Source organism: Sapajus apella, unplaced genomic scaffold (assembly GCF_009761245.1).
Source record: "Sapajus apella isolate SASKATOON/1434 unplaced genomic scaffold, GSC_monkey_1.0 scaffold30, whole genome shotgun sequence".
Classification (NCBI taxonomy): Eukaryota; Metazoa; Chordata; class Mammalia; order Primates; family Cebidae; genus Sapajus; species Sapajus apella.
In genome coordinates this window covers 4,452,122-4,479,774 of record NW_022436970.1, presented here as the reverse complement: position 1 = coordinate 4,479,774, position 27,653 = coordinate 4,452,122, and the positions used below count along the sequence as shown (strand labels likewise).

The 27,653-nt window shown below is 45.7% G+C and overlaps 1 protein-coding gene across 2 annotated transcripts in view; it reads left to right on the top strand.

The window, feature by feature from the left end:
• The window catches only part of ALPK2 (alpha kinase 2), a 137,494-nt gene that overhangs the window by 101,803 nt on the left and 8,038 nt on the right, over window positions 1-27,653 (top strand). For both annotated transcript variants that reach the window (XM_032293601.1, XM_032293602.1), the window contains 6 exons: window positions 2,792-2,919; window positions 3,020-3,055; window positions 8,538-8,812; window positions 10,615-10,703; window positions 17,158-17,375; window positions 23,933-23,981. In XM_032293601.1, the coding sequence (XP_032149492.1) occupies window positions 2,792-2,919; window positions 3,020-3,055; window positions 8,538-8,812; window positions 10,615-10,703; window positions 17,158-17,375; window positions 23,933-23,981 (795 nt within the window). The remainder of the gene's footprint in view (window positions 1-2,791; window positions 2,920-3,019; window positions 3,056-8,537; window positions 8,813-10,614; window positions 10,704-17,157; window positions 17,376-23,932; window positions 23,982-27,653) is intronic.

Genomic DNA, 27,653 nt, shown 5'->3' with positions numbered 1-27,653 from the left:
GAACCCACTCTCCACTCTGGAGAGAGAGGTCCTTCTGAGCTCCCTGGGCTTTTGAAAGGGCAGCTTTCCATGTGGAGTGGCTCTGCTGATAGCTGGGCAGGGTTGTGGAGCACAGGTCACGTTGTTCCTGCTGGGAACCAGTGGATGAGGAGCTGGCTGCTGGGATGGCAGGATCTCCTTGGATGGCCCTGGGAGAAACAACCCGAGGACTTCTCGACCCACATTGAGTGGGGGGCGGGGGTGCTGCCAAGCCCTGGTTTCTTAGGGCTGGTGATGGATGATGGGGTCTCTCAGAGAATTCCCCATGCTAAGTACCCTTTCGGTGCAGCCAATTTCATTCTTCGTGTTCCTGTGATCACACTCTGGCCCTGGGCTTCTTTTTGCATTTGTCTGCATAGCTAATCATCACTGCTGTTCAGCCATCTGTGGCCATTTCCTAAGGTAAAAAGACTTGTCCCTTACAGGGTAAGGGGATATGAAACTGAGCTTACCCTCTTGGTTAAAAAAGGCACAAGATCACTTGTTTTTGCTTTCTATAGCTGTATTGGTCCATTTCCTCCCAGACTGGAAGACCCTCAAGGGCAAGGAATATGCCTTTTTTTCCATCATTGAATCCCCCTGAACTAAGCACAAGGCAGATACTGTTGGATGGAACTCTTTGGGACTTCTGAGGTAGTTTCATTTCATGGAGAAAGCACACCAGTAATACCACTGCTCACCCTGAAGTAATGACTCGTGACCACTCTCAAGACTGGGCTTTTCGCTGAAGCTTCACACGCCAGTGTCACTTATTCTTCATGACACATCTGGGTGGTGATTTTCCTTGTTCTGCTTTCACAGAGGAGGAAACTGAGGGTCAGGGGCTACATAGCACACCTGAGGTCAGCTTCAGAGTTGGGATCTAGACTTTGCTGACTCCTATATGTATTCTTTCCGGAAGAAAGCCTTGGGTGGGGACCATGGGCTAAGCCAGGAAAAACAGTCTTCATGGTTCTGGGCCAAGTATCGGAGAATTTCTAGGTTGGAAGGAAGATGTTTGTAGGACAGTCCTAGTTCAACCCCCAGCCCTTCAGGTAGCCCTTGCCTGCCCCTTTCAATGACAGAAAGGCTGTGCCGATTCTAGAGCCGTGGAGAAGGACTTTCCACCAGCCTCCTCTGTGGTCAGCTCAGTGTTTTACTGTCCTGCCTGAAATCTCCCCCTTATAAGAGGACTTGTTCACATCCAGTTTTTTTTTGAGATGGAGTTTTGCTCTTTGTTGCCCAGGCTGGAGTATGGTGGTGTGATCTCTGCTCACTGAAATCTCTGCCTCCCAGATTCAAGCAGTTCTCCTGTCTCAGCCTCCCAAGTAGCTGGGATTACAGGCATGTGCCACCACGTCTGGATGATTTTTGTATTTTTAGTAGAGACGGGGTTTTCACCATGTTGGCCAGGCTGGTCTCGAACTCCTGACCTCAGGTAGTCTGCCCGCCTTGGCCTTCCAAAGTGCTGGGATTATAAGCCTGAGCCGCCACACCTGGCCCACGTCCAATTTTAACCATACAATGGGATATGTTCAGAGACTATGAATGAAAGAAGTAAAATGATTGAGTGAACTTCGTTTTAAGCCACTGGTATATTCCAGGGAAGGAATGTATAAATTGGAGACTTGAAGTCTATCGAAAAAACCAACCAATAATGAACATTTGTTTTGAACATGCAACTGAGACGAACTCACACTAGGTGAATTTTTGTTGTTCAACTATGAGATGAACCCAAACTAAAATGTACACTACACACAGGCACACACATGCACACACAGAATCTTGGTGAATGTTTAAACAGTTTATTTTAAAGAACAAAACCAGAAAAACATTTGAATATCTTTTTCTTTCGGCTGCAAAGTAAGTTGTTTGTTTGAGACTTTGGAATAAATCTATGGTTCTACCTCTATTTCAAATTATCCCAGACTTGAGGCCAGGAATTATAATTTACTTTGAGAGGCAGCTTAATGAGATCAAAATCATTTGTTGAAATCTTTCTATGCCTCAGTTTCCTCTTCTGCAAATTGAGAATAGTAAATGTAGTTCTCTCATTAGGTTGCTCTGAGGACACATGAGATTGACCTTTACGTGATTTGGCACGGTGCGCTGGTCCTTACCAAGTGCTCAGTACACATTAGCTGTCACCATCACCATCACCACCGTCATCGTCACCACCAGCACGACCACCATCACCAGTTTTTGTTTTCATACCACAGTGGCTGGAACTTAATCCTATTGGGTGGGTGAACAGTTGGATGGTTGGTACGTCACTAGGGAAATACAGGACACTATTTTAAAGGGGCCGTCAGTCATGAATCCTTGTGTAATATAAAGCTAGGAACCCCCTTTTCTCTTGCCCCTTATTGTATCTGTTTAAGTTTGGGTTTGGAGTTATCAGACTTTCCTTCAAGCACAGGACACCTGGAGTAGCCACATAATGGAGCTGAATTCTGAGTAGAAATGTTAACAAGCGCTCCCAGAATTCACAATCTCAGTTCTTTGCTCTAGTCATGGCAGTTAAACCTACTGAACGTTTTTGTGTATTTATACCGCATATTGGAGTGAGGGTGTTAGCCAGAATGGATTGATCCTCCTCTGTGAATAAATCAATTATTTGAACAGCTGATCGTGATTTTGCCCTTTGGGCAGCTCATTGGCTGAAGACATGTGAGCAGGAAAGCCTTAGCTTCTTTCTCTCCTTAAGTATGCTAGGAAAAAAATGCCACCGTAGAATCATGAAGTGTGTCAATGTGAATATTCCTCATTGCAGTGCAGGGGACAACTCCACTGTTTCCTTTGCCATCGTCCAAGCCAGTCAGAAGGACCAGGGCCTCTATTATTGCTGCATCAAGAACAGCTACGGAAAAGTGACCGCTGAATTTAACCTTACAGCTGAAGGTAAACCACAGCTTTTCAGTTCTCAGTGAAAACCACTGGCCCCTGCTGGTTCACAATGGACATTTGTACTGAAGCCGTGCTCTGCTTTGTCTCCTTCTAGTTCTCAAACAGCTGTCAAGTCACCAGGATACTAAAGGTAAGTCAGTTGGGGTTGGCCTGCCAGAAGAAATGGGCTTACTCTAAAGCATGAAATAGCTCCCAGAGTGAAGAGGAGAAGCGTAATCCCATGGACTCCTCCAACCGAGAAGGAGAGCTATGGCATGACTTGAGAAATGAATGACAATTCATGAGCCAATTCAATGTGAATGTAGGGCCATGCTTCCTATTGTAAGTTCATCAGACTGCAGATATCCAGAACTGGATACTACACTGTAGCAGTGGAGTTTTGAGGAATATGTAGACGGGGATTTTGGATTTGATTTTTCCCTTTACACGTTGAATTTGCATTCAGCCCTTCTGCATGGGATTTTTCAGCTACTGGGACTTATACAACTTGTTTTGTTTGTTCAATTTTCTTTTTGGTTTGACTGAGCTGAGCAGATTCCCAAAGACAGCCAGATGTCTGGAGAATCACTCCATTCATTTGTGTCTTCTAGAAGATGAAAGATGGGGTTCTCTGCTTTCTTTTGGCACCTGGTGTAGCAACAGCCTAACACTGCTGTTCCGTAATGCTCATGCTGTCCCTGGGCCACCCACGGAGTTTTCCACAGTTTGGTGGAATCTATGTTTGCCGTGCCTTCCCTCTTAAGGAGATTTACTCACCCACCGACACCCACCCATGCCCACCCTTGCCTGGTGGTGTGCTGGGGTAAATATTTAACAACATGCTCAGGGCTGGGGAAGTTCTGACTTTTACAATTTCCATGATGTAAATACTCAATGTGGCCAATTTTAAACCACCAGTGTGACATCACACATCATGAAACTGGGAAGAGCCACCAATCATCAGTTCTCAGGAGCTGCAGCAAGCCAGCTCCACATACCACGGCGGCCCAACCTCACCCCATCTGACCATGACTTTCAGCATAGGGGAGGATCCATGGTCAGTTTTAGGAGAAATATGGATACATTCTGACATTCAATTAAATTTGCTTCTTAAAGATTTACTGCATGTATTGATTTTAAAAACAAACAGAGCACCTGAAATCTCTGCAGAAACAAGTAATAAAAGTAATGAAAATGCACTAACATCCCGTGTATCAAAAGCAAGAAACTGAGGTCTCGACTTAGAAATGGTCTAGCAAATATTGTGATATTTACCCAGAACAGTCAACTTAAATACAAGCTCTTCACAAACCCACTCAGATGCTCAATATCCGTCTTTCGCGCGTAGCGTATTTATGTTATAACTTAAAATCCTTCCTCCATTTCTGCTCTCATCTCTCCAGAAGGCAAAATATTTAGAAGAATCCCCTTCCTCCTAATACTTCCGAAAACAGGCTCTTAGAAGGGAGTCTCTGTTTCCTCAACTTCTTAGCATTGATTGGCATTCAGATCTCAGACGCTTGCTGCAGTTTTATTGATTTAGGTTTGTATAAGCTCATTTCTCAGGGATTACTAGTCAGGCAAGAGATCCTGGTGGGGATGAGCTACTGGCCACCTGGTGGAAATGGTGCTACTGCTGTAGCCCAGTGACTCCAGGCATAGAGCTTGGGTCTGAACCCTGATGACATCACCTTCTCTCATTGTGACTGGGGGTGCCAATTTCACTGACTCACCTCTCTGGGGAAGCAACTCCTGGCCCCTCCCTATTCTTATTCCTTCAGATAAAGAAGCTGAAAATTACTTTTATTTCTTTGAGCCAGGGTCTCACTCTGCCATCCGGGCTGGAGTGCAGTGGCACAATCATAGGTCACTGTAGCGTCGGCCTCCTGGGCTCTAATGATCCTCCCACCTGAGCCTCCTGAGTAGCCTGGACTACAGGTGCTTACCACTGTACCCCGCTAGTTTGGAAAATTACTTCTAATCGCTTTTTTTTAAATTCAGAGGATTATTTCACTAAACAGTTTATTTAATTCTCTATAGGAGGAATAAATAATCTTTCACAAGTTGGTCTCGAATTTAAAAATTAAGCTCACGAGAAAGTCAGAAATGAAAGATGGACCAAATGAAGCCCAATTTAGTGAGAGTTATGCTGTTTTATGAATATATTCACGGACTGCTTTTCTGCACCTCAGAGCAGTGTTTGTAACCAGTGGCTGCAGGTATCCACATGGTTTCTCTGAGTTGAGGATTTGGATTTCACAATGTATGGGTGTAGCAAGGAAACACAGTAAGTCCTCTGGATCTTCCAGCGCTCATCTGTGTGAGTGTGTCTGGCAGATTCCAGTGAGTCTCTCCTGATTTCTTTCTTTCTTTCTTTCTTTTTTTTTTTTGAGACAGAGTGTCTTTCTGTTGCCCAAGCTGAAGTGCAATGGTGCGATTTCAGCTCACTACAACCTCCACCTCCCCAGTTCAAGCAGTTCTCCTGCCTCAGCCTCCTGAGTAGCTGGGTTACAGGCACCTGCCACCATGCCCAGCTAATTTTTTGTATTTTTAGTAGAGATGGGGTTTCATCATGTTGGCCAGGCTGGTCTCGATCTCCTGACTTCAGGTGATCCACCTGCCTTGGCCTCCCAAAGTTCTGAGATTACAGGTATGAACCACTGCACCTAGACTCTCCTGATTCTTTCTCATGGAACTGCCCCCTCTCAGGGACTTGAGGTAGCGTGGAGTGTGAGTCCTGGCAACGGATGGCTTTGTAAAGCTGCAAAGAACATTGCAGCTTCTTCACAACCCGAGACTCGCACCGCCGCTCTCCTGCCTTTCCCGAGCCTCCCTCAGGTGCTCAGTTCTCCTGTTACCTTCGTTACTCTTACCAGGGAATAAATTGGTCTACAAGACTAATTCTTACCTCCATCTCTCACTTTAAAAGAGGTGCAAGCTCTAACCAAGAGAACACGCTCATTTTAGCCATCATCTCAGAAGACATTTTTTGGACAGGCTGTCCTGTCAGATTTCTGCAGAGCTACAGGGTCTATTCCTGCTGCTTCTGCAAAGGAAGACCCAATAGATGAGTTTCAGCTTGGAAAGTTCCACCTAAAACTCCAGCTCTTTCCCGGCGGGATTTTCAAGAGACAAAGAATAGTTTTAAGATTTGTGGGGTTTTTTTCCAATTAAATAGATTTGCTGAATTTTAAAGCATAAAGATTTGCACAAACTTTTTTTTTAATCTTTTTTTTTTTGTGGTATACACAGAACGTTTAGACACAGGTGCACGAACTTTTTACACTTAATAATTACATTTTAGAAATGTGGGGATTTTGAAGGAAGACAGGATGTGGCAGATACACACACAACATTTCTATACTCTGTTAAGTGGTATTAGAGGCCAAATTGTTAGAATGAATCATGTAACTAGAACAGAACTGAGAAGGTTTGGGATAGGAAAAGCATTCCCTCTCTATTTTCTCACCTAATTTTTAAACTTAACTATTAAAATACAACTGTGCTTTTCTCCATAAATTATTTTTTCCTGATTCTGTGAATATAATGTATAATATAATATAATATAATATAATATAGAATATAATCTGTGATCCAGCTATTGCCTAAAGCTTCATCTGAGAAAATGTCCCATTTGCCTGTTTTCCTGCCCCTCCAACCCAGGTCTCTCCAGAAACCTAGGACGGGTTACTCAGTAGGAGTTATAGGGGGAAGAAAAATAATTTCTTCTTCAATCCTCATAAGTTCTTAGCTGGAATAGATCCCTGTAACAAAAGAAGATTAATGAGAGAAAAACAAACAGAAGTTTATTAACAAGTATGTTTCATATATGCACGGGAGACACTCAAGAAGTGCTCATTCAAGAGGGGGCTTTGGATTTCAGCTGATAGAGCATCTTCAACAAAGAATAGCGCATTTTTAGAGTAGTGACAGGCAGAGGGAAGGACTTGGAGGAGGTAAGGGCACTAGTTTGTGGAAAGTCAATTCCACAGTCCTGGAAAATCTCCCAGCATCTGGATTCTCATTAACGCTTGTTAATGTCTAGTGCCGTCTCCAGGACCGTCAGGGTCTAAAGTTGTCTTCAGTCATTAACCTTTGTTCTTCCTGGCAGAAGGGGGAGGAGAATATTTTTTGTCTTTATAAATTTATGTCCTGATTTTAGGCAAATAGAGGGAAGACAGAGAGCTTTCTTGCCTCTGCTTCTTAATTGCCTTCAGCTCAACAATCCTTTTACCAAAGAGGCAGGTTTGAGGGTGGCATATTCAGGGGTCCCATAGTCTTCTGCTAGCCTTTGTGAAAATGCCTGGAGCACCTTTAGGTGCTCTCTCCCGGCAGCTTCTAGCTCTTCACCTAGTTTTTCTGTTTGAAAATCCATCCAACTCCACTCTCTTCCCTTCCTTCCTTCCTTCCTTCCTTTTCCTTCCTCCCTCCCTCCCTCCCTTCCTTCCTTCCTGGCAATAAGTAGGCCAAGACCTTAATCAATACCCTATCAGAATAGTTGCAGTCTCCTTACAGTTTTAATAGCTACCATCAGTCTCAAATCATAGGATTTGAAAATATTTCCTTAAGCATTCTGTTAGAAACGTGAAGTGGGATTTTTCACACGACCCATGGTTTCTTTCTTCTTATAAACATTCAGAAAGACATCCGTTTTCATCAGTTTTGAGAAGTGGAAAGCGTTTTAAAAATCCAAACAATCTTTTTTCACTGAAAGCTACCTAACTTTCTTCTCTCAGTGAATCAGAAGTCTGACTGGGTCATCTCTAGTTTAAAATGGACCGTCCTGATTAAACTCACCATCATCTCAAATGTGTAGATTTCACTCTGAAAAAAAACCAACAACAACAACAACAACAACAACAAAAAACAGCTGCTAGAAAACTCAAAATAATTCTACTTTTCTTGTTACAAATAAATCCAAAATAATTCTATCTTCTTTTTCCATTTCTCTTCAAAGGCAGTTTTTTTTTTTTTTTTTTTTTACTATTTTTTGTTTTGTTTATTGCCTACCTGTTTCTCATACTTATCACATGCTTTCTTAATGGAGGCAGTATTGCTACCAAGAGGGCCAACACTGATTCTTGGGAGGCAAAGAAAAGTTACTCATTTTCTGTCTAAAGCACAGATATACATGTGGTACATAAACAGATAGTCTATTTGTGGTATTCAGCTTTAATGGCAGGCAATTAAATTCCAGAAAAGATTCTGGGGTCAGGGAGGGGCAGTAATGAAAACAAGGTTGCTCTGGTACCACTATCAGATCTTACCATCAGTCTTTCCTCCCTCCTCCGTAATTTACCCATCTTTTCAACTTGTCCTTTGTTACTTTGCTTGGTTCCACTTATATTTTCCAGATCTGTCTAGAATTCTTTTCCTGATCTTTCCAGTTTTGCTCCAGCCCGTCTCTCACTGATGTTCCCACATTCTCATTCAGTGACCTGACTCCTCCTTACCAACCCATTCATCTCTTCTTTTAGCTATGTCTCTGTCGAGGGGTCAGTGTGGCTTCCCCCTCTCTGTTCTGCAGGTCAGCCTTTGTCACTGTCCCAATGTGGGGACCCTCCCCCTGTGGAGTTAGCCAAGGAACAGGACTGGGAGGTGTTCTTTCCAACCGCAGCTGTGCTGTGTTTCAGGATGTGAAGAGATTGAATTCAGCCAGCTCATCTTCAGAGAAGACTTCCTCCATGACAGCTACTTTGGGGGTCGCCTGCGTGGCCAGATCGCCACAGAGGAGCTGCACTTTGGGGAAGGGGTTCACCGCAAAGCCTTCCGCAGCACGGTGATGCACGGCCTCACACCAGTCTTCAAACCTGGCCATGCCTGTGTGCTTAAGGTGCACAATGCCATTGCCTATGGGACCAGAAATAATGATGAGCTCATCCAAAGGAACTACAAGCTCGCTGCCCAGGTGGGTCCATCTGCCCAAAGGCTGTCACTTTTGCGGTGAGAGCCACCCATGAAGAGAGGAGATGAAAATCAGACTCAGGACTGGCAGGAGGGTCTTCAAAAGGGTGTTTTTTCTCTTTGGGTGTGTTGATTCAGCCACAGTGCTGGGAGTCACTTCTCAGTTCTCAGAAGTAATTTCTTGGCCTCATGCCAGCTAGTGGGGACTCAGCCAGTGCCTAGAGACACCTCACCAGTTCTAACCCGAGATGTAACTGATTTTGTTTCTAAGAAGCCCTGTGAGATCTCTGAGGGGGTCAACCCACTTGGGCCTAGGATGATATGGAAAGTGGGGGTTCTAAGCTACACTCGATGCCAGGGTCCCCAGGAACAGACAGAATCGGCACTAGTTGCTGGAGTGTTTTGTTTGGGTTGGTTTTGTGGAGAGGGAGGGTGGGGTATATCCAGAAGAGTCGTCATTGGTCTTGTTTTCTGCCTTCCTGAGTTTGGTATAACGTCAGCCTATAAAATAGGAAGAGAGGAGAACCCAAGTCCCTAGCTGAGTTTCCACTTCTCTTTGTTATTGAGTCATAGAACTCAAGGGGGTGGGGGGCAGGACAGCCTTAGCTTCTCCTGCCCCTTCCTCCTCCTATCCACATATTTGCTTCATATATTTCACTCCATTTTTTTTTTTTTTTTTTTTGAGACAGGGTCTCACTCTGTCCCCCAGGCTGGAGTGCAGTGGCACGATCATGGCTTCACAGTAGCCTGGACCTCTCGACCTCCTGGCTTTAAGCAACCGTCCTGCCTCAGCCTCCCAAGAAGTTGGGATTACAGGTGCATGCCACCATGCTCAACTAATTTTTTATTTATTTTTTTCTAGAGACGGAGTCTCCCTATGTTGCCCAAGCTGGTCTTGACCTCTTGGAAGGCTCCAAGTGATCCTCCGGCCTCTGCCTCCCAAAGTGCTGGGATTACAGGCATGAGCCACCACGCCCGGTGGAAAGATATTTCTCTCTTTACACCGGCACTGGTGTAGCTGTCAAGAAAGTTGGGTCTTTCAGAAGCTATATGCCCCTTTGAAATGTTCACCATAAACATTTAAAACATTAAAACCAATAGGTTAAACTTGGATGAATCTCTCAGGTACAGTCAAGCACTAAGCATCTTGATTCTGCAGCAACGTCACGTGGGACTTTGTGCTTCTGAAGGCGGCCCTGCTCTCTAAATATAGGATTCTTCCCGTTGTATTCCTTTCTCCTCCCAATCCACCCCTCCTTTTGCTCTTCTCTCTGAGTATTCCCTCTATCTCAAATATGACACAGTCCTGGAAAATCTCCCAGCATCTGGATTCTGACTCAGAAAAGCCCCACAGAGTAGGAGGCAGAATTCACTTAGCTTTTCCCAAGGCAGACATCTTGTTGTGGCATTCATTAATTACACCTTTGAAAAGGGGTTGCAATGGCAGGTCTCACAGGAAACCCAGTAGTGCCCCAAGTGCCACCTGATGATGTGATGAGGGGCCAGTCCCCTTAGTCCTGGGGTGAATTTCAGCCATGCTGGCTCAAGAAATTTTATAGTTTGGGAACATCTGGTCCCAGAGACCACTTGACCTCTGCCCGGACAGTTCCTTCATGTCTCAGAGCTCCTCCATAAGTGGCCAACTCTAGGTTCTCATAATTGTTGCCTCTGCGGCCCCAATGAGGGGATGGGCTTGTCAATTTATCGGATTTACCTTATTGGGAAATCTCCTGAATAGTCTTACTGAGCAACATTGTCTGAATTTCCTGTAGTCACTGGGGCTCTCTATGTATTTTGATGATATAGGAATGCTATGTTCAAAATACCGCCAGGTATTACGCCAAGATCTACGCTGCTGAAGCACAGCCTCTGGAAGGCTTTGGAGAAGTACCTGAGTAAGTGTGTCTACCCTGCCTTGTATCACACTCCTGACTCGTTGGGGACTGGGAGGGATGAGAGCGTGAGAAGGAACAGTAGGGCAAGTGTTTCAGCTCAGTCTGTAAGGTCCATGAGGGTTCACATGGCTGCTATCACACCCCTTGCTGGGTCTCCAGAGATGTACAGAGAGACACTTGATAAATATTCTTTAAATGGATGGATGGATAGATAGATGGGTGTATGTATGGATTAATCCATCCAACAAATGAATCTACCATGTTAAATAGAAAAGAAAGGATATCTACTCTCATAGCGATTACATTGTCTAAACAGTAAGCAAATACAACAGAACAAGAGCTCCGTGATGAAAATAAGATATGGCAGTGTGTTAGGGAAGAGTGGATTGGGTGATCAGGACCATAGTAACGTAGTATGCACTTCCTGGAATCTGCCAGAGATAAATCACACCCACTTTTATCTGCTTTTTACCTAAATATTTACTTGCCCAAGCAAATTTTGTCTGGAGTTTGGAGCTTGTGTTTGCGACTCTGTTTGGCTGAGAACATATTTGCATGCTTAAGTGGACAGAAAAAGGGCTTAGCTAGTGCATGTTGGAAATTTCAGACAGAGCAGCTATTTACCTATCAGTAAAAACTGGGAGAAGGAAGAAGGAAGAAGTTCTGTCTGAATTGCCCCTGTTAACTCACAAAATGGGAAAAATCTCTTCCCTCAGGTGGTACATTTGGAAAACCATGTGTGAAGTATAACACTGTCTTCTCTTTCTCAAGAAATGCTTAACATGCTTCAGACACATTTACAATTGCCTTTCTGTTAATCTCAGCCAGCCATCTGGACTGAGTTAAGCTTTCACGATATGGAAACTGGCTCCTTTTTTCCCCAGGCCTCCCTCTTTCCAGTCTCTGTCCTTCTAAGTTTTCTTCAAAATAGAAAAGATTTAACCCACAAGTCAATCCCACCACACACAGAACCACAGTGCCCTCCCGCAGGGACAGACATAAGTTTTGTGTGGCTTAACTCTTATGCAATTTGGGCTTTCTTTCTTTCTTTTTCTCTTTCCTTTTTCCCTTCATTTTTAATTTTATTTTTCAAGACACAGGGTCTCCCTCTATTGCCCAGGCTGGAGGGCAGTGGTGCAGTCACGGCTCACTGCGACCTTGACCTTCCAGGCTCAAGTGATCCAGCCTCCCAAGTAGCTGGGACTATGGGTGCCCACCACCACACCTGGCTAATTAAAAAAACCCTTTTTTTTGGAGAGACAAGGTCTCTGTATGTTGCCCAGGCTGGCCTACAACTCCTGGCCTCAAGTGATCTTCCTGCCCTGGCCTCCCAAATTGATGGTGTTATAGGCATGAGCCACCATGCCTGGCAAATCTGGGCCCTTTTTAAAGAAAAGAACACAAAATTATAAGATTGGTCTAGGGACTTGGAAAGGGCTCATTGCAAGTGAAGGATGGGGAGGCTGATTGATTAGCTGCATTAGCATCACAGTAGATAGGCCACTGCCTTAAAGATAGGTTAGGACATTTTTCTATCTAAACCACTTTTCCATTCCTTACAAGGGGGCAGTTTGTGACCACATGAATGCTGACGGTATATGGGAGGAGTAAGGACCCTTAGAAGGGTCTCTGAGCCAGACTCCATGTTCATGGAACCTAAACCAGAGGACTCTACAGCCAGAAAAGACACATACACATACCACACATAAACACACCCCACCCCCACACACCCCCACATACCCCCACACACACTCCCACAGCACACACACACACCACAGGCCACATATACGCCATGGGTACAACACACATAGCACACACACGCAACACTCACCATATGCACACATACATCACACACGCCACACACATACCCCACACAAACACACAACACACACAAACACACCACACATACAACACAACACACACACACCACAAGCATATGCACACCACACATATAACACACATCACACACCCCACACACACCCCACACAAACCACACATACAACACAGACATTACACACCCCACACACACAAGCACACCATATACACACACACATCACACACACCAACCACACACATGCACATATACATACACACTAGACACACATACACACCACATACCCAACACAAACACCCCACACACATACACACACCACACATAACACACACATACACACATAACACAGGCCACACACATGCCACACACACAAACACCACACACCACACAGACAACACACACAACACCCGCACACAGAGCTGACCCCGTATATTCCCAGCCTTCTCTGAAAGCCTGCACGTCTAGAGAGAGGACCCAGGAGTCCCGTCCCCTTTCCCCATTGCCACAGCCCCCTAGACCAACCCCTGGGACCACCCCTTGTGTATTTCCAAGCCATGAAGCAGGCCAGGAGAAGCCTTTTTAGTGGAGCATGTGAGGTCTTGGAGAGAAAATGCTCCTCATTTGGGCAGCTTCTGTTTTTGAATTCATGAATATCAATGGAGTCACACTGTCTATGCAAATGAGTCCTGATGGGCAGAGGCCAGGCCTAATTAAGACCCTGAATAATGCCCAGCTCTTGTTTCTGTTTTTTCCCCCCACCAGGGATGCAGAACTAATAAAAGCCCAAGCAAACCGTGAACCCTTTTGTTGGCAGAGGGGTCAGGGGCCACAGGGGGTTCTCAGGAGGGAACCAGGGTGCCCTGGATCCTGCAGAAGTGACAAAGCATGACAGAGGGTGGCTTGGTGGCTGCCCCGATTTCAGGGCTGCAGGGAAAGATCCACTGCCCTATGTGCCCACTCCCGTCTGGCTGATATCTGAAATTTCTTTAACAAGACACAAAGAGTTTCTGTCTTAAAATTAGAAAGAATGGCTCAAATGACTCTGGCATGTCTAGTAATCAGGGTTCGCTGGTATGAAAGGGGCTCACTGCCTTGTGTCCAGGGGTGGGGTTCTAAAAGAACACTGTTCTGGCTTAGATTCTGCTCGTGAGCAAGCTTCTGTGTACTCATTGTGAAGTGAGGTGGATTCTCACAGTTTCCAGAAAATGCCCCTAAATGGCAGAGGAGGATGCATGTGTGCCCTTCAAAGGGTCTGGGGGCTTAAGCCAAAGTAGCTGGCCTGCAGATGTAATTTCTTTGAAGTATTATATTTTATAGCTTTTAAATTCTATTGAATTTTGTATCCTCCTTCCCTCTACGACTGTAATTGTTTTAATAAAAAATGTTTTTCCAACCAGCTTTGGCTCAAGTTAACCACGTGGAGCCTTCAGTTTACTTCCCGGGAGCAGGCACAGCCTGGGTGGAGAAGCGCAGAGCATTGTTCCGAGAGGACGCTCCCAGCTCTCGAGGAGGCAAGAGCACGTAGGCAGGGCAGGACTGTGCCCAGCTGGTGTGTGCGTGTAACTGCTACATGGGTTCACCTTGCCCGCTACCCAGGCAGAGCTGATTTATCAAGACAGGGAAATTGCAATAAAGAGTTCATTATACATAGAGCTTTTTTGTTTTTTTGAGATGGAGTTTCGCTCTGTCGCCCAGGCTGGAGTGCAATGGCATGATCTCGGCTCACTGCAACCTCTGCTCACAGGTTCAAGTGATTCTCCTGCCTCAGCCTCCCAACTAGCTGGGACTACAGGCATGTGCCAACACACCCAGCTAATTTTTGCATTTTTAGTAGAGACGGTGGTTTCACCATATTGGACAGGATGGTCTTGATCTCTTTGATCTCATGATCCACCCACCACCCAAAGTCCTGGGATTATAGGCGTGAGCTGTTTCCAGAAAGGGGTCCCAATCCAGACCCCAAGAGAGGGTTCTTGGATCTCACTCAAGAAATAACACAGGGCAAGTCCATAGATTAAAGTGAAAGCCTGTTTTTTAAGAAAGTAGAATAAAAGAATGGCTACTCCACAGGCAGAGCAGCTCTGAGGGCTGCTGGTTGGCCATTTTTATGTTATTTCTTGATGAGATGCTAAACAAGGGGTGGATTATTCATGCCTCCCCTTTTTAGACCACATAGAGTAACTTCCTGACATTGCCATGGCATTTGTAAACTGTCATGGCGCTGGTGGGAGCATGGCAGTGAGGAAGGCCAGAAGTCACTCTCGACGCCATCTTGGTATTGGAGTTTTAGCCAACTTCTTTACTGCAGCCTATTTTATCAGAAGGGTCTTTATGACCTGTGTCCTGTGCCAACCTCCTATGTCATCCTGCGACTTGGAATGCCTTAACCATCTGGGAATGCAGCCCAGTAGGTTTCAGCCTTATTTTACCCAGCTCCTATTCAAAATGGAGTTGCTCTTGTTCACACGCCTCTGACAGAACTGGCTAAATGGGAGACTGGAGTTTTATTATTACTCATATTAGCCTCCCTGAAAATTTGGAGGCTAGGGATTTTTTTTTTTTAGATAGAGTGGAGTGCAGGGGGCTAGGAAATAGGGAATGTTTATTAGTTGGGTCAGGAATGGAATCAGGGAGACGAAGTTGTCCTCTTGCACTGAGTCAGTTCCTGGGTGAAGGCCACAAGACCAGATGGGCCAGTTTTACCAGTCTGGGTGGGGCCACCTGATTCATCAGAATACAGGGTCTGAAAAATGCCTCAAACACAAGTCTGAGGGTTTACACTAGTAATGTTATCTATGGGAGCAACTGGGAGGTTAGAAATATTGTGGCCTCTGGTTGCATGACACCTGAGCCATCGCTTCTAATCTTGTGGCTAAGCTCTTGGTTTTACAAAGGTGATCTGGTCCCCAAGCAAGGAGGCAGTTTGTTTTTGGAGAGGGGCTTTTCCCATCAGCATCTGAATGGAATTTAAAGCAAGGAGGTTGCCAGGGAGTGTGGGCAGAGAGAGAAGAGCTGTTCCAGGGCACTCCAGAGTCTAAAGGTTGGGGAGAGGATGAGAAACTCACAAAGGAGACACAGAAGAGGTAGCCAGGGAAGCAGAGAAAAGCCATGAGGGCGTGGGCTTCTGGAAGCCAGGGGGAGGTGTTTCAGAAAGCAGTGAGAGATCCACTGTGCCCAGAGGTGCTGAGAGCAAATGGGGTGGGGACTGAGAAGAGAACATTGGACTTAGCAGCTTGATGGTTGTGCTACCCTTGACAGAGGTGTCTTTAGAGGGAAAGCCTCTTTCAGATGCTCAAGAGAGAACGGGAGGGGAGGGACTGGAGACAGTCTACAACGGGTTTGAGTTTTGATATGAAATGTGAGTGAGTCAGTAGTTGGGGTGGGCTGTGGGGTTGCCGTGCTGTGTAGTTAACATAGCATGTTGCTAGGCTCTTGGGAATGATTCTGTAGAGGGGAATATTGATGGAAGAGAGAGAGGAAAAACTGCTGGAGCAATACCTGGAGGATCTGAGAGGGGCGGGGACGAGGGCACCTGTAGCGGAGGTGATTCGGTTATCGTAGTAAGAAGAGGGTGTAGTGTGTAGGCACAGACCAGGGGGTGAGAATACGGATGTGTTCATGGCAGCATTTATAGATTCTCCTAAATCTTCAGTTTTCACACGGAAACAGGAAGCTGAAAGTATGGTAGGGGAGGAGGTGTAGGGGCTTTGAAGAGAGGGACAGGTAGGAAGTCATCATGTAGGATGATGTGACAGCAGATGGATAATGCTGGAAACTCCTTCCCATATCGGATCAAATCTCTAGCCCCCTGGATGTCATTGCCTGGCCCTGGTCTTCCTGCACCGCCCCTGGCCTATTCTTCACAGAGAGGCAGTGATCTTTGTCATGCAGAAATCTCCTCGTGTCCCTCACTTGCTCCAGATCCTCCAATGGCTTATCCTCCAACTCAGTACAAGGGGGAAAGTTTTCTTAATGGCCTCCCAAGTCCCCCAAGGCCTGGCTTCCTGTCTCCTCTGCCTCCCCCAACCCCCGCCAATCTCACTGGCTCCGTGCACACCCCCTGCACACCAGGAGTGTTCCTGCCCCAAGCATTTCCCCTTGTGGTGCCTTCAACCTGGAATGCTGCATCATCAATGTCCTCACGGCTCCCCCCACTTCCTGTAGGACTCTGCTCAAATGTTCTTCAGCTATGAACAAGGGCTGCTCTGCCTTCCCTATATAAGAGAGCTGCCCCTGCTCCACTGCATGCTCCCTGTCTCTTCTTCACTTCAGATGGAGGGAGGGAGGAAAGAGGGTGGGTAGAAGAACGGCTGAATGGACAAATGGATGAATGGATAGATTACACTATCGATTGATGTGTCATTAAGATATGACTACAATAAAGACATTCATTTCTACATGAGCAATTAAACTCCATCCCAAGGAGGAATTTATAAGAACAAATAAAACATGGAAACATGTCTTACCCATTAAAAAGTCACTGAATGGATTTGTAGTCTAAACCTAGCAGAGTTGGGGACAAATTCTACACTTGCTGCTGCTCCAGGTGAGGGTAGAATGCTGCAGGAGCCTCTTCCCAGTGGGGACCTCCATGTGTGCCTGTGTTCTCTTCCCTCCCAGGATCATTCCTATTTTTCTTATCCATCGGCCTGAGAACAATATCCCATATGCCACAGTGGAGGAGGAGCTGATTGGAGAATTTGTGAAGTATTCCATCAGAGATGGGAAAGAAATAAACTTCTTGAGAAGAGAATCAGAAGCTGGTCAGAAGTGTTGCACCTTCCAGCACTGGGTGTACCAGAAAACAAGTGGCTGCCTCCTGGTGACGGACATGCAGGGTGAGGAGAGCAGCTTAGCCCAGGCTCCAGGGATACTGCGGGCCAGAGATGTTCCTGTGGGTGGAGAGGGAGGGGAGGGAGAGGAAGGATAGGCTTGCTGGGTACCTTTAAGCACCTTTACCTGCAGAAGGTGTTACTGATGCCTCATCAGAAACAAGATTTGATAAATGAACCTGAAATGACCAGCCAGATGACCATTTCTACTGAGAATCAGCTTGGCTGTAGAGACCCCCACCCAGGTGGCACTGAAGGCATTAAGAAGCAGATACCCAGATAAACAGCAAAGTGGTTATCTGGGGGCCCAACAGCCTTCCGAGCTGAGTCTTGGGCTGACAGCATTCTGGGCTGAGGGCCTCAAGCAGACACTGACCCATGCATTTATTCTCTCTGATCAGGTGATTCTTATTAACAAACAGGTGTTCTCTATTTTCTCATAACACAAAATATGCCAAGTAGGCAGCTGGTGCCCGCTTACCACTGATCACAGACAAACTAAAAAGTATTCTCCACGAGGGAGCCACGGGGGCAGGGTCAGATGTCCCACACTTAAAGAATTGTTTTAACTGGTGTATGCTATTTATATATTGTGCTGCCACTTTAGAATGCCCCAAGTAGTTTTCTACTTGGGAGGCAGGGGTTGGGGGGGGTGGGCGTTGGCTAGGTTTTCCTTGTCATCGTTCTTCCTAGCAAACAATATATTAATTCTATCATACACTCAGCATTTCTCAGCAATTATACACTTAGCATTTCTCAACACATTTTATTTTTATTAAAAAAAATTTTGTGGGGGGGGATAGGGTCTTACTCTGTTACCCAGGCTGGAGTACAGTGGCATGATCATACCTTACTGCAGCCTCGAATTCCTGCACTCAAGTATTCCTCCCACCTCAGTCTCCAGAGTAGCTGAGACTGCAGATGCATTCCACCATACCTGGCTAATTTTCAAAACATTTTTTTATAGAGACAGAGTTCTGGAGAATTTCCCAGGCTGGTCTCGAACTACTGGGCTCTAGCAATCCTCCCACGCTGGCCTCCAAAAGTGCTGGGATTACAGGCATGAGCCACTGTGCCTGGAGGTCATTTCATTTTAATAATTCATACCAATAATGCCTTCCCATTACAACAGGTAACCAGAGAGTAGCTTTACTGTTAGGTCCTCAGTAGGCCTAACCTCAGCAATATATACCAAAATCCAGATCTACCATAAGATAAATTAAGATGTAGTGTTTCATTCTCAATAGACAAAAAAGTCTTTAGAATACTCATGTTTTCAATGTATACACAATTGTTTAAGAATACCATTTCTTATATGGAATGGAGATGTCATAATTAGGGCTCCCCTAGGGCAGAACTGAGACAAATACTCAAGTACAAATGGCTTATTTGAGAGTGGATCCCAGGAAACGCCAGCAGAGGAGTAGGGACGTGCAGCTGGGGAAGGAAAGGCAGCTGGTAGAGTATGTTATTATTAGCTAGTGACTGCCATGGGCACGGGAGCTCACGTCTGCCGGGAGCCCTGCAGAGCACACTTCTCAGTGAGGGAGCCGGGGTATGTATACACCAACCACCAGGGTCACCAGCTGGCGGCAGCTCTGAGTGGGGGCATTACCTCCCCTGCACTTGTCACCTGCCCACATGGGCAAGTTAAGCTGGATAAAAAACATGATCAAAGAAAGTTATTAGGCAGAGAATTGCTGGTGGTGGCACTGAGAGGTGGAGCCAGGTGCAGAAAAATGGTTAAGGTGTGGGCAATAGGTAAAGCACCAGCAGCTTCTGCTGCAAGGGGTTCCCTATTTTCATTTGCTGTTAAGAAAATCTGAAGTATATTATTGTATGCCTACTGCATGTCAGACATTGTCCCAGATGAGGGTCTCAAGCTCTAGCTATTACATGGTGTTGAAGAACAAGACCACCTTGCGGTTCTGTTCCCTGCACTGCCATTTCCAACCTGGTAGCCTGTGGACGAATTACCTTCCTCTCTGCTTTAGTGACTTCCACACAGGGTTGTTTTGAGAATTAAATTAGAGAGGAAAGCACTTATTGCAGCATTGCCACATAATAAATGGTTCCTATTTTTTTAACTCATTTTTAAAATTTGTTTGAGACAGGGTGTCACTCTGTCACCCAGGCTGGAATGCAGTGGTGCAAACACAGCTCACTGCAGCCTCAACCTCCTGGACTCAAGTGATCCTCCCGCCTCATCCTGTCATGTAGCTGGGAACACAGAAGTATGCCATCATACCTGGCTTGCTCTTTCTTTTTCTTTTCTTTTCTTTTTGGAGATGGGGTTTCACTTTATTGCTCAGGCTGGTCTTGAACTCCTGGGCTCAGGTGATCCTCCTGCCTCTGCCTCCCAAAGTGCTGGGATTCCCAAAGTGTTGGGATTACAGGTATGTGCCACTGTGCCTAGCCTTTATTTTGAAATAATTATCGATTCACAAGCATTTGCAAAAATAAATGGAGTGGTTCCTGTGTACACTTCGCCCAGATTCACCTAATGGCGACATCTCACATAACTAGAGTGTTATAGAAACCAAGAGGCTAACATTGGCAGCATATAATCAACTACACGAGAAACTTTACTTGGGTTTCATCAGTTTTTGTATTTGTTTGTGCATTCATTTTTTCCCATTATTTTTACTTAATCTTTGTAATAACCCTGCAGAGAAGATATGATCCCCATTTTACAGATGGAAAACTGAGGCCTGGGGACCATGATTTAATTGTCTGCTGTCACTCAGCTAGTAAGTAGAGGGGTCCAAGACTCCAACCCGCATTTTCTGACCCTGAATTCCAAGTTCTTTCCACTAAATAACAATTTAGCAAATTTGCAAGGTGTTTACTTCCAGACCTTTCCAAGTCTCTCCTGATGTTAGAAGGCTCTGGTGTGTGTCTCGTTCTTCTTCCTCCTAAGCCCTCAGAAGGACTCCTTGCAGGCCAGTTGGGAAATGTAACATTACCTTCTGGTAGACGAAGCCAATCTGCAAATTTAAGTCAGACTTCACTCTTTGAAGAGACTTTACTGCCACAAACACACGTGCACAATATGGTCTTAACAAACAGCTGTTTGTTGTATTCAGACTCTGGCTGTGCAATTGCTGCTATCCCCCCATCTTTTCTCCTTGGGAATTAATTTTGTATTAAATATAGCTCTTCTGCTGAAAAGCAGCACCCTAGGGCTTCGTGCAGTTAGTTTCACTTCCAGGTACTAGGAAACAGCGGTAATGGAATATCACATCTCTCTCTAAATGATGTGTGTGGTTTAACGTGGTGGTGCGGTGTTAAGGAATGGTGTTTAGGAATGGTGTTTATTTACTGTCTGTTGATGGAAAAAAAGGATTTTTACTGTCATTGTCATTGCGGCATGAGATAGCACATCTGTTTTTTAAGCAAACTCCACTTTTTTTTTCTTTTTCCTTTTGAGACAGAGTTTGGCTCTTGTTGCTCAGGCTGGAGTGCAGTGGCGTGATCTCAGCTCACCACAACCTCTGCCTCCCAGGTTCAAGCAATTCTCCTGCCTCAGCCTCTCGAGTAGCTGGGATTATAGCCATGTGCCACCATGCGCAGCTATTTTTGTATTTTTAGTAGAGATGGGGTTTCTCCATGTGGGTCAGGCTGGTCTCGAACTCCCAACTTCAGGTGATCCACCCACCTTGACCTCCTAAAGTGCTGTGATTACAGGCGAGAGCCACCGTGCCCGGCCTCAAACTCCACTTTTTATAATTTTACAGAGACACTAGAATTAGAATTAAACTCAAATTCTACCACCACCTTTTTGGACTTTTAAAAGTTAACTCTCCCTGGCTGCATTTGCTTGTTTAGAAGATTGTACCAGGTCCTGCAGGTCTGTGAGGTAAAAGATGAACCTGTGATTTGGACCTGAGAGCTGCACACTGCTGAGACTACCAGGATTTCTAGCAAGCTGTCACCCCAAAAACCCAAGACCTCTAATTCTGGAGATTGAATTTCTAATGCTGTTAATTTCTTTCTGTTCATCAGAAACAACCTGTATGTAGATGACATTTATCCCCAACTCAGATTGATAGCTGCACACTAGGATTTAACTTTAGGCTCTAGAGATTCTTAATAACCTTGGCAGAATTGCTGGCAAATTATTAAACTGAGAGAGGTAAGTTTTCTTTTAAAAATTATGTCCTGTCTTTCTAAACTGTAAGTGACAGCTGGTAATTGTGGGAAACAAGGGAAAGCAGTTCTCCAAGTTCAAGGACCTTTTGCCAAATGGCTTTTTCAAATTGGACTTCCATGCGGCTTAGAGCTGTAATTTTAAAATACAAATTTCCATGAAACAAGATGTCCAGAGAGAGCTTTTGCAATTTGATGGATTTTCTTTTTCCAAAGCATAGTCCCTGCAATAAAAGCTACATGAAGCATTTCTACATATGTTTGAGTTATTAGCAGCTTTGAAAGAATGAGATGAATTAGTTACCAACTACGAAGGAGACTTTTAAAATGCTCACCGGTTCTCCCAGAGTGCCATGTCTGATTTAGCTCACAGGTGCACTGCAGAAAAGCAGGCTCATGGCTTCTGTCGGAATAACCAGCCTGAATCCCAACATGTCCTGTGTGTTTGCCATGCTCCCAGAGATACCTCTGAATCAGAACATTTACCATTCAGCTGTCTTTTCCTGGACTTCAGAATCAGCACTCCACATGCATGGAGAGCCATGGAACTAGGTGGCCAGCAGATCTGATCCTCGTGATTGGTTTTAGGGAGATGCTGAGTTTTTTTCTTTCCACAGCCCAAAATGGGTTTTAGGCTGCTAGGGCCCTCTGTGGGCAGGTCACTTGCTGGAAGTGGGGAATGCCAGTGCCCACAGCCAAGAGGCAGGGGCAAGCGCACAGGAGGCAGGACCCCAGTCTGGCATCTACAGCTGCAGACGCATGGGTGGGGTGGCACTGTGGGCCCTGGAATAAAGTGTTACCACGTGATTGCATGGATGAGGCCCTGGTGGAGGTCCGCTGTGTTGGAGCAAGTGCCCATAGCCCTCACCCTAGGGAGACAGGAGTGGAATTGGTATGTGATCAGGTCATGGAGATTCTGGAAAGACCAAGAGGGAATCCGCGCTCTGGGCATCAGGGAAGTGCTTTACTTTCTGCTAGACCCGGGAGAGGTTCAGGATGTGGGCTGAGACCGGGGTAGAGTGAGAGAGCGTGGCTCTTTTCTACTGCAGAAGGGGATGGCGGCTCTTGTCCTCCCTCACGGTGGAAAATTATAGGGAAGGCAGCAGTTAGAGGGAATCAGTCTCATGTGAGCAGACAACCCAGACCTCTTGGCTCCAGAGGAATAGTCTATTCCCTTTGGCTCCCTGGCTCCCTAGCTACCTTCCCTACCCCTCCTGCTGGAAAGGCAGATGCAAAAAGGCTTCCATGTGCTTGGGATGGGTGCCTGTTGCTCTTTGCTGAGCCAGAGTGAGAAGCTCAGGTAGCTGTTTCATTGTTTTGGTTTTGGTACCCCCCACCTCTCCCCACCATGGCTTAACAGGTGGCAGTTAGGGTAAGAGTCCAAAGGTCAGACCACGTGTTCCTAATGCCTGCTTCTCCAGGCCATTGGTTTACAGTCTACATTAGAGCTCAAGATGTTTCCCAGGGTCTAACGCTGACAACCCAGAAAGCCTTCAGTCCTGGGTTGAAAAACTGTCTTTATGGAAATGAGAAATCACACGTCTGAAGTTTGACTTTGAAATAAACAAATGTCACTTGAACTCTGTATTAGTCCGTTTTCACACTGCTGATAAAGACATACCCAAGACTGGGTAATTTATAAAGAAAAAGAGGTTAAAGGACTCACAGTTCCACATGACTGGAGAGGCCTCACAATCATGGCTGAAGGCGGAAGGCATGTCTTACATGGTGGCAAGCAAGAGAGAGAATGAGAGCCAAGCAAAAGGGGAAGTCCCTTATGAAATCATCAGATCTCCTGAGGGTTATTCACTACCGTGACAACAGTATGGAAGAAACTACCCCATGATTCAATTATCTTCCACCAGGTCCTTCTCACCACACATGGGCATTGTGGGAGCTACCGTTCAAGATGAGATTTGGATAAGGACACAGCCAAACCATAGCAAACCCTGTTGCTTATTGGCACTGATAATCCCAGGCCATGCCTACGCCTCTTCCCAACATGTAAGGGTTTCCACTTTCATTGAAGAATGGCGAGCCAGACCTAAGCCAAAGTCAGAGTATTTCTGAGGGGTGAGCTTATGGGACATGCATCAGGCCTTAGATATTTTCATGGAGTGGCCAGCTCCCTCCTTGTCGGGGGTGGGTGTGCAGGGCAGGCAGAGGACTTCATCTGGGGAGCTGAGAGGGCTGGGTTATCTGCTCACATCACATGAGACTTGACTCCCACTAACTGCTGCCTTCCCCGTGGTCTCTGCCTAAAGCTGGATGGTATTTGAAAGAGGCCTCAGGTGTACTCGCAGGAAGGGGAAGGAGGATGAACTGTCATTATCCCTTCCCTGGGGCTAAATGGCCCAGCTTTCTGAGGAGCCCTGAGTAACACAAACTCCCATCTTTGCTTTCTCTTTCTGTAGGTGTAGGAATGAAGCTAACTGACGTTGGCATAGCAACGCTGGCTAAAGGGTGAGTAGGAAAAATGGAGTGTGCACCGTTTAACACTGGGCTTACGGACACCTTCCAGGCAGACACCGTCAGGCTGAGGTGGGCAGAACGAATTGCTTGTCCTAACCGCGGATGACAAATGTTCTTGGGATGAATTCATTCTCTCACTTACATAAAATATTTACAGACTTTGTTCTCACAGGGAAGCACATTAGTTTCTTAACTTTGAAACAAACAAGAACTCTTGCAAACACATTTCAACATTAATTACTAACAGAAGTACCGTGGGGAGAAAATGCTGGCATTATCTGAATGCCTTTTAACTGGGAATATTCCATTCTCCTGCATTTAATATCTTCACTATTAAAAGCTTCTTTGAAAATACATATTTTTTTGTAATTGAATGCAGTGAATCCAATTTGTATATTTTCAATTAATTTTTCTCCAAAAAGTACTTTAGGCAGCTAAGAGGAAATGTCTCTGGCAGAGCTGTGATTAGTTACATGTTGTTGATGATGGTTTTATTTTTCTAATATGGAGTGGTGCTTTGCTTAGTGGGAGGCACACACAGATGATGCTATGATAATGTTTTACCAGGGCGTCTTTTTTTTTTTTTTTTTTTTTTTTTGAGACAGAGTTTTGCTCTTGCTGCCCAAGCTGGAGTGCAATGGTGCGATCTCCACTCACTGTGACCTCCACCTCTTGGGTTCAAGTGATTCTCCTGCCTCATCCTCCTGAGTAGCTAGGATTATAGGTGCCCGCCACCATGCTCGGCTAATTTTTAAAAATATTTTTAGTAGAGATGGGGTTTTGCCATGTTGGCCAGGCTGGTCTCGAACTCCTGGCCTCAAGTGATCTACTTGTCTCAGCCTCCCAAAGTGCTGAGATTACCAGTGTGAGCCACCATACCTGGGCAGGGCATCTTTTTAAGAAGCTGCCCCTTCCTACTTCCCTACTTGACTGCCACTGAGGAGAAATCCAGCTGTTTGTGGTTCTTGGTGAAGATGCAATTCCGTGTTGGAACCACCATCGCCTTTGCCCGCTCCTGCTCTTCCTGCTTACTAAGACCATCTATGAGGGGGAGGAAGAGCGCTCATGACTTTTGGAGTGGATGGCTTCTATTTTAAAATGTAGGTTTTATTAGCATGAGGTATCATAAGGCCACAGATGAGGAGACAGTTGCCACTGAAAAGCTAGTGTGTTACTCACAGTTCCCAAGAGGGAGGCACCATGCCACCAGGGGCCATGCTGGGGAGCACCAGTGTTGGTTGGGAGGCGGAGGAAGTGAGGCAAAAACGCAGGCAAGAATATTATGGTTTATGCAGGAAGGAATAGGTGAGGGAGGATAAACGGGCCTAGGATTGGCTAATTTGACATTTTTCAGCAGCCTCTAGGATGCAGGGCTGCCCCTCGGTGTCTGGTATCCGTACTGGGGTGATGAGGGCAGGTGGGGAGTGGTCCCAGTGTAAGAGTCCATAGGGGAGGTATTGGTATTGGGGGTGTGGGCTCCAGATTGGTTGGTTTGCATATGAAAGGCTCTCTGGAAGGTGATCATTTACTATCTTGAGGAATATGGTAGCCCCAAGATGTCAAAGCATCACAAACACAGAAAATAAAGCAGTGGGATGAATCTGGCTTACTTTCCCAAGGCTGGGAACAACTTATCTATGCCAGCTTTCTGGTTACTTCAGACCATCAGTACCAACCACGATCCAACAAATATGCTGATTTTCAGCTTTGGTAAAGGACAGAGAGAAGTAGAGGGAGATGAAACAGTAGGAAAGGGATCACTCTTTCTTTTAACCTCCAGGTCGGTGTGTCTGATTCATGAAGTGCTCGCTGATTGCACAAAGCTTCCAGTTGGGTTTTAGAACCAGGATGAGGTTTGCACCTTTTCCCCGGGGTGGCTCAGTGATAATGAAGTTTTAGGTTGGGACTGTCTCCAAGCCTCTCCCCAGTGCTGGCCAGAGCCCTGGCTGGCATATGCTTCAGGGAATTGGGAGTGTCCTTGGGGTTGTGAAGAGAGTGTGTTAGGAGGGGTTATGATGTCATGAGGAGGAAGGAACAGGGGATTTAGAGTAAGACCCAGTTCAAACCCTGATGGGGCCGCTTCCATTTCTCCCAATGGTAGCCTTTCTTCTTGGCATTGTAGGAATCTGCCTAGCCTACCTGATGAGGGGGATGAACATCAGTTTCTGTGACAGTACCATTTAATGCCTGATGTCCTCCCATCTCATACACTTTAGCATTTATCCTGTACAAGTGTCCCCATTTAGAAGATAAATTATATGGTGCCCTATTTATGGAGGCTTCTGGACCCCAGCAGGACTTTCCAAATGGAGCCTTTCTTTCCAGTCTCCACGTGTGCTGCAGAACCCTGCAGATGCCACTATCAGCCAGCCTTAGCTTGAATCCTGGCCTCTCGTCACACCAGCTGTGTGACTCTGGGCATGTGACAAAGTACTTAAAGCCAGTGATGTACAGCGTGGGGACACTCCAGCTTGCCCTGAGTATTCCCCCAGTTAATCTACACCTAGCCCCTGAAATGAAGTAAGCTGGATAAATATTAGCTTTCTTTCCCTCCCCATGTCTTAGCCTGACACCAGAGTAGGCAAATTTCATGCTGTTACTTAGAACAACTCTCTAACAAAACAAAGAAGAAAGCTTCCCAAGAAGTTTCAAAAATGAAGATAGTTGTAATTATTTAAGACATCTTTTAAAAGCAAGTCAACAGCTTCCAGGAACCCAGACCAACTGAGAGCTTCAAATGACACATTTTTTTTCCTCCTGACTTAAAGAGAAATCCAATCCTTTGGTTTTGTTCTCAGCTTTAATGTGACTTATCTGGCCTGGGACAGCTGCCCAAGACCCATTAGAAGTGCTGATGACTGGAGCCAGTGCAAAATGCTGTCTATAAATTATTACTACTGCCTTCCCACCCAAGGAGAGGTCAGGGAGCAGGAGCTGGGAGAGGAGGAAATTCTGAAGTGTTTGAGAGCTTTGGCAGATATATTAGATCTTCTTGTTCTTTGTTGTTTTGTTTTTTTTTTAACTTTTCTTTAAACTTTACCTTTTAAGCCACATTTTTTTTTCCCAAAAGAAATATATCTTAGAAACACAGTTTGAAAAGCTGATGAAAAGGGAAACTTCTCCAAGCAGAGCGTAAGGGGTAGTTGAGAGGCCTCTGTAGAGGCTCCTGGGAACTCCTCTGGAGTGAAAACCAGTGATCAAGTCCCACCTCCTCACTTCACAGGTGGGAAGGAGGCATGGAGCGTGGGGCAACCTGCTTGCAGACAGGAGTCAAGATGTCTTTCCTGCTGGAGGTCAGCACCCAAAAGTGAAGGGCAGATCCTCAATGCTGGGAGGAGAGGCACAATTGAAAAAGATCTCCAGTGAATGTCAAAGCTGCAAAAGGGAGCTAAACCATGAGAACAGACTTGGAAAGGGCTCAAGCTCAAGGGCACTTTGCAGACAGGGAAGTCCAGGTGGGAGGCACATGAGCAGGAGGAGGAAAGGGAGGTGAGCATTGTAGACTGCAGAGAGCAGGAGAGAGGATGGAGGAATAAGGGTAGATCAAGTTCTCTTGATTCTTTGTGAGCACCTGTGCATGAACTTAGTTCATTCGCGATGCAAAGGGAGAGTTGTGAGTTCTACGGGGGGCTGATACCTGGCAGGGCTTGGCTGGGGAAATGG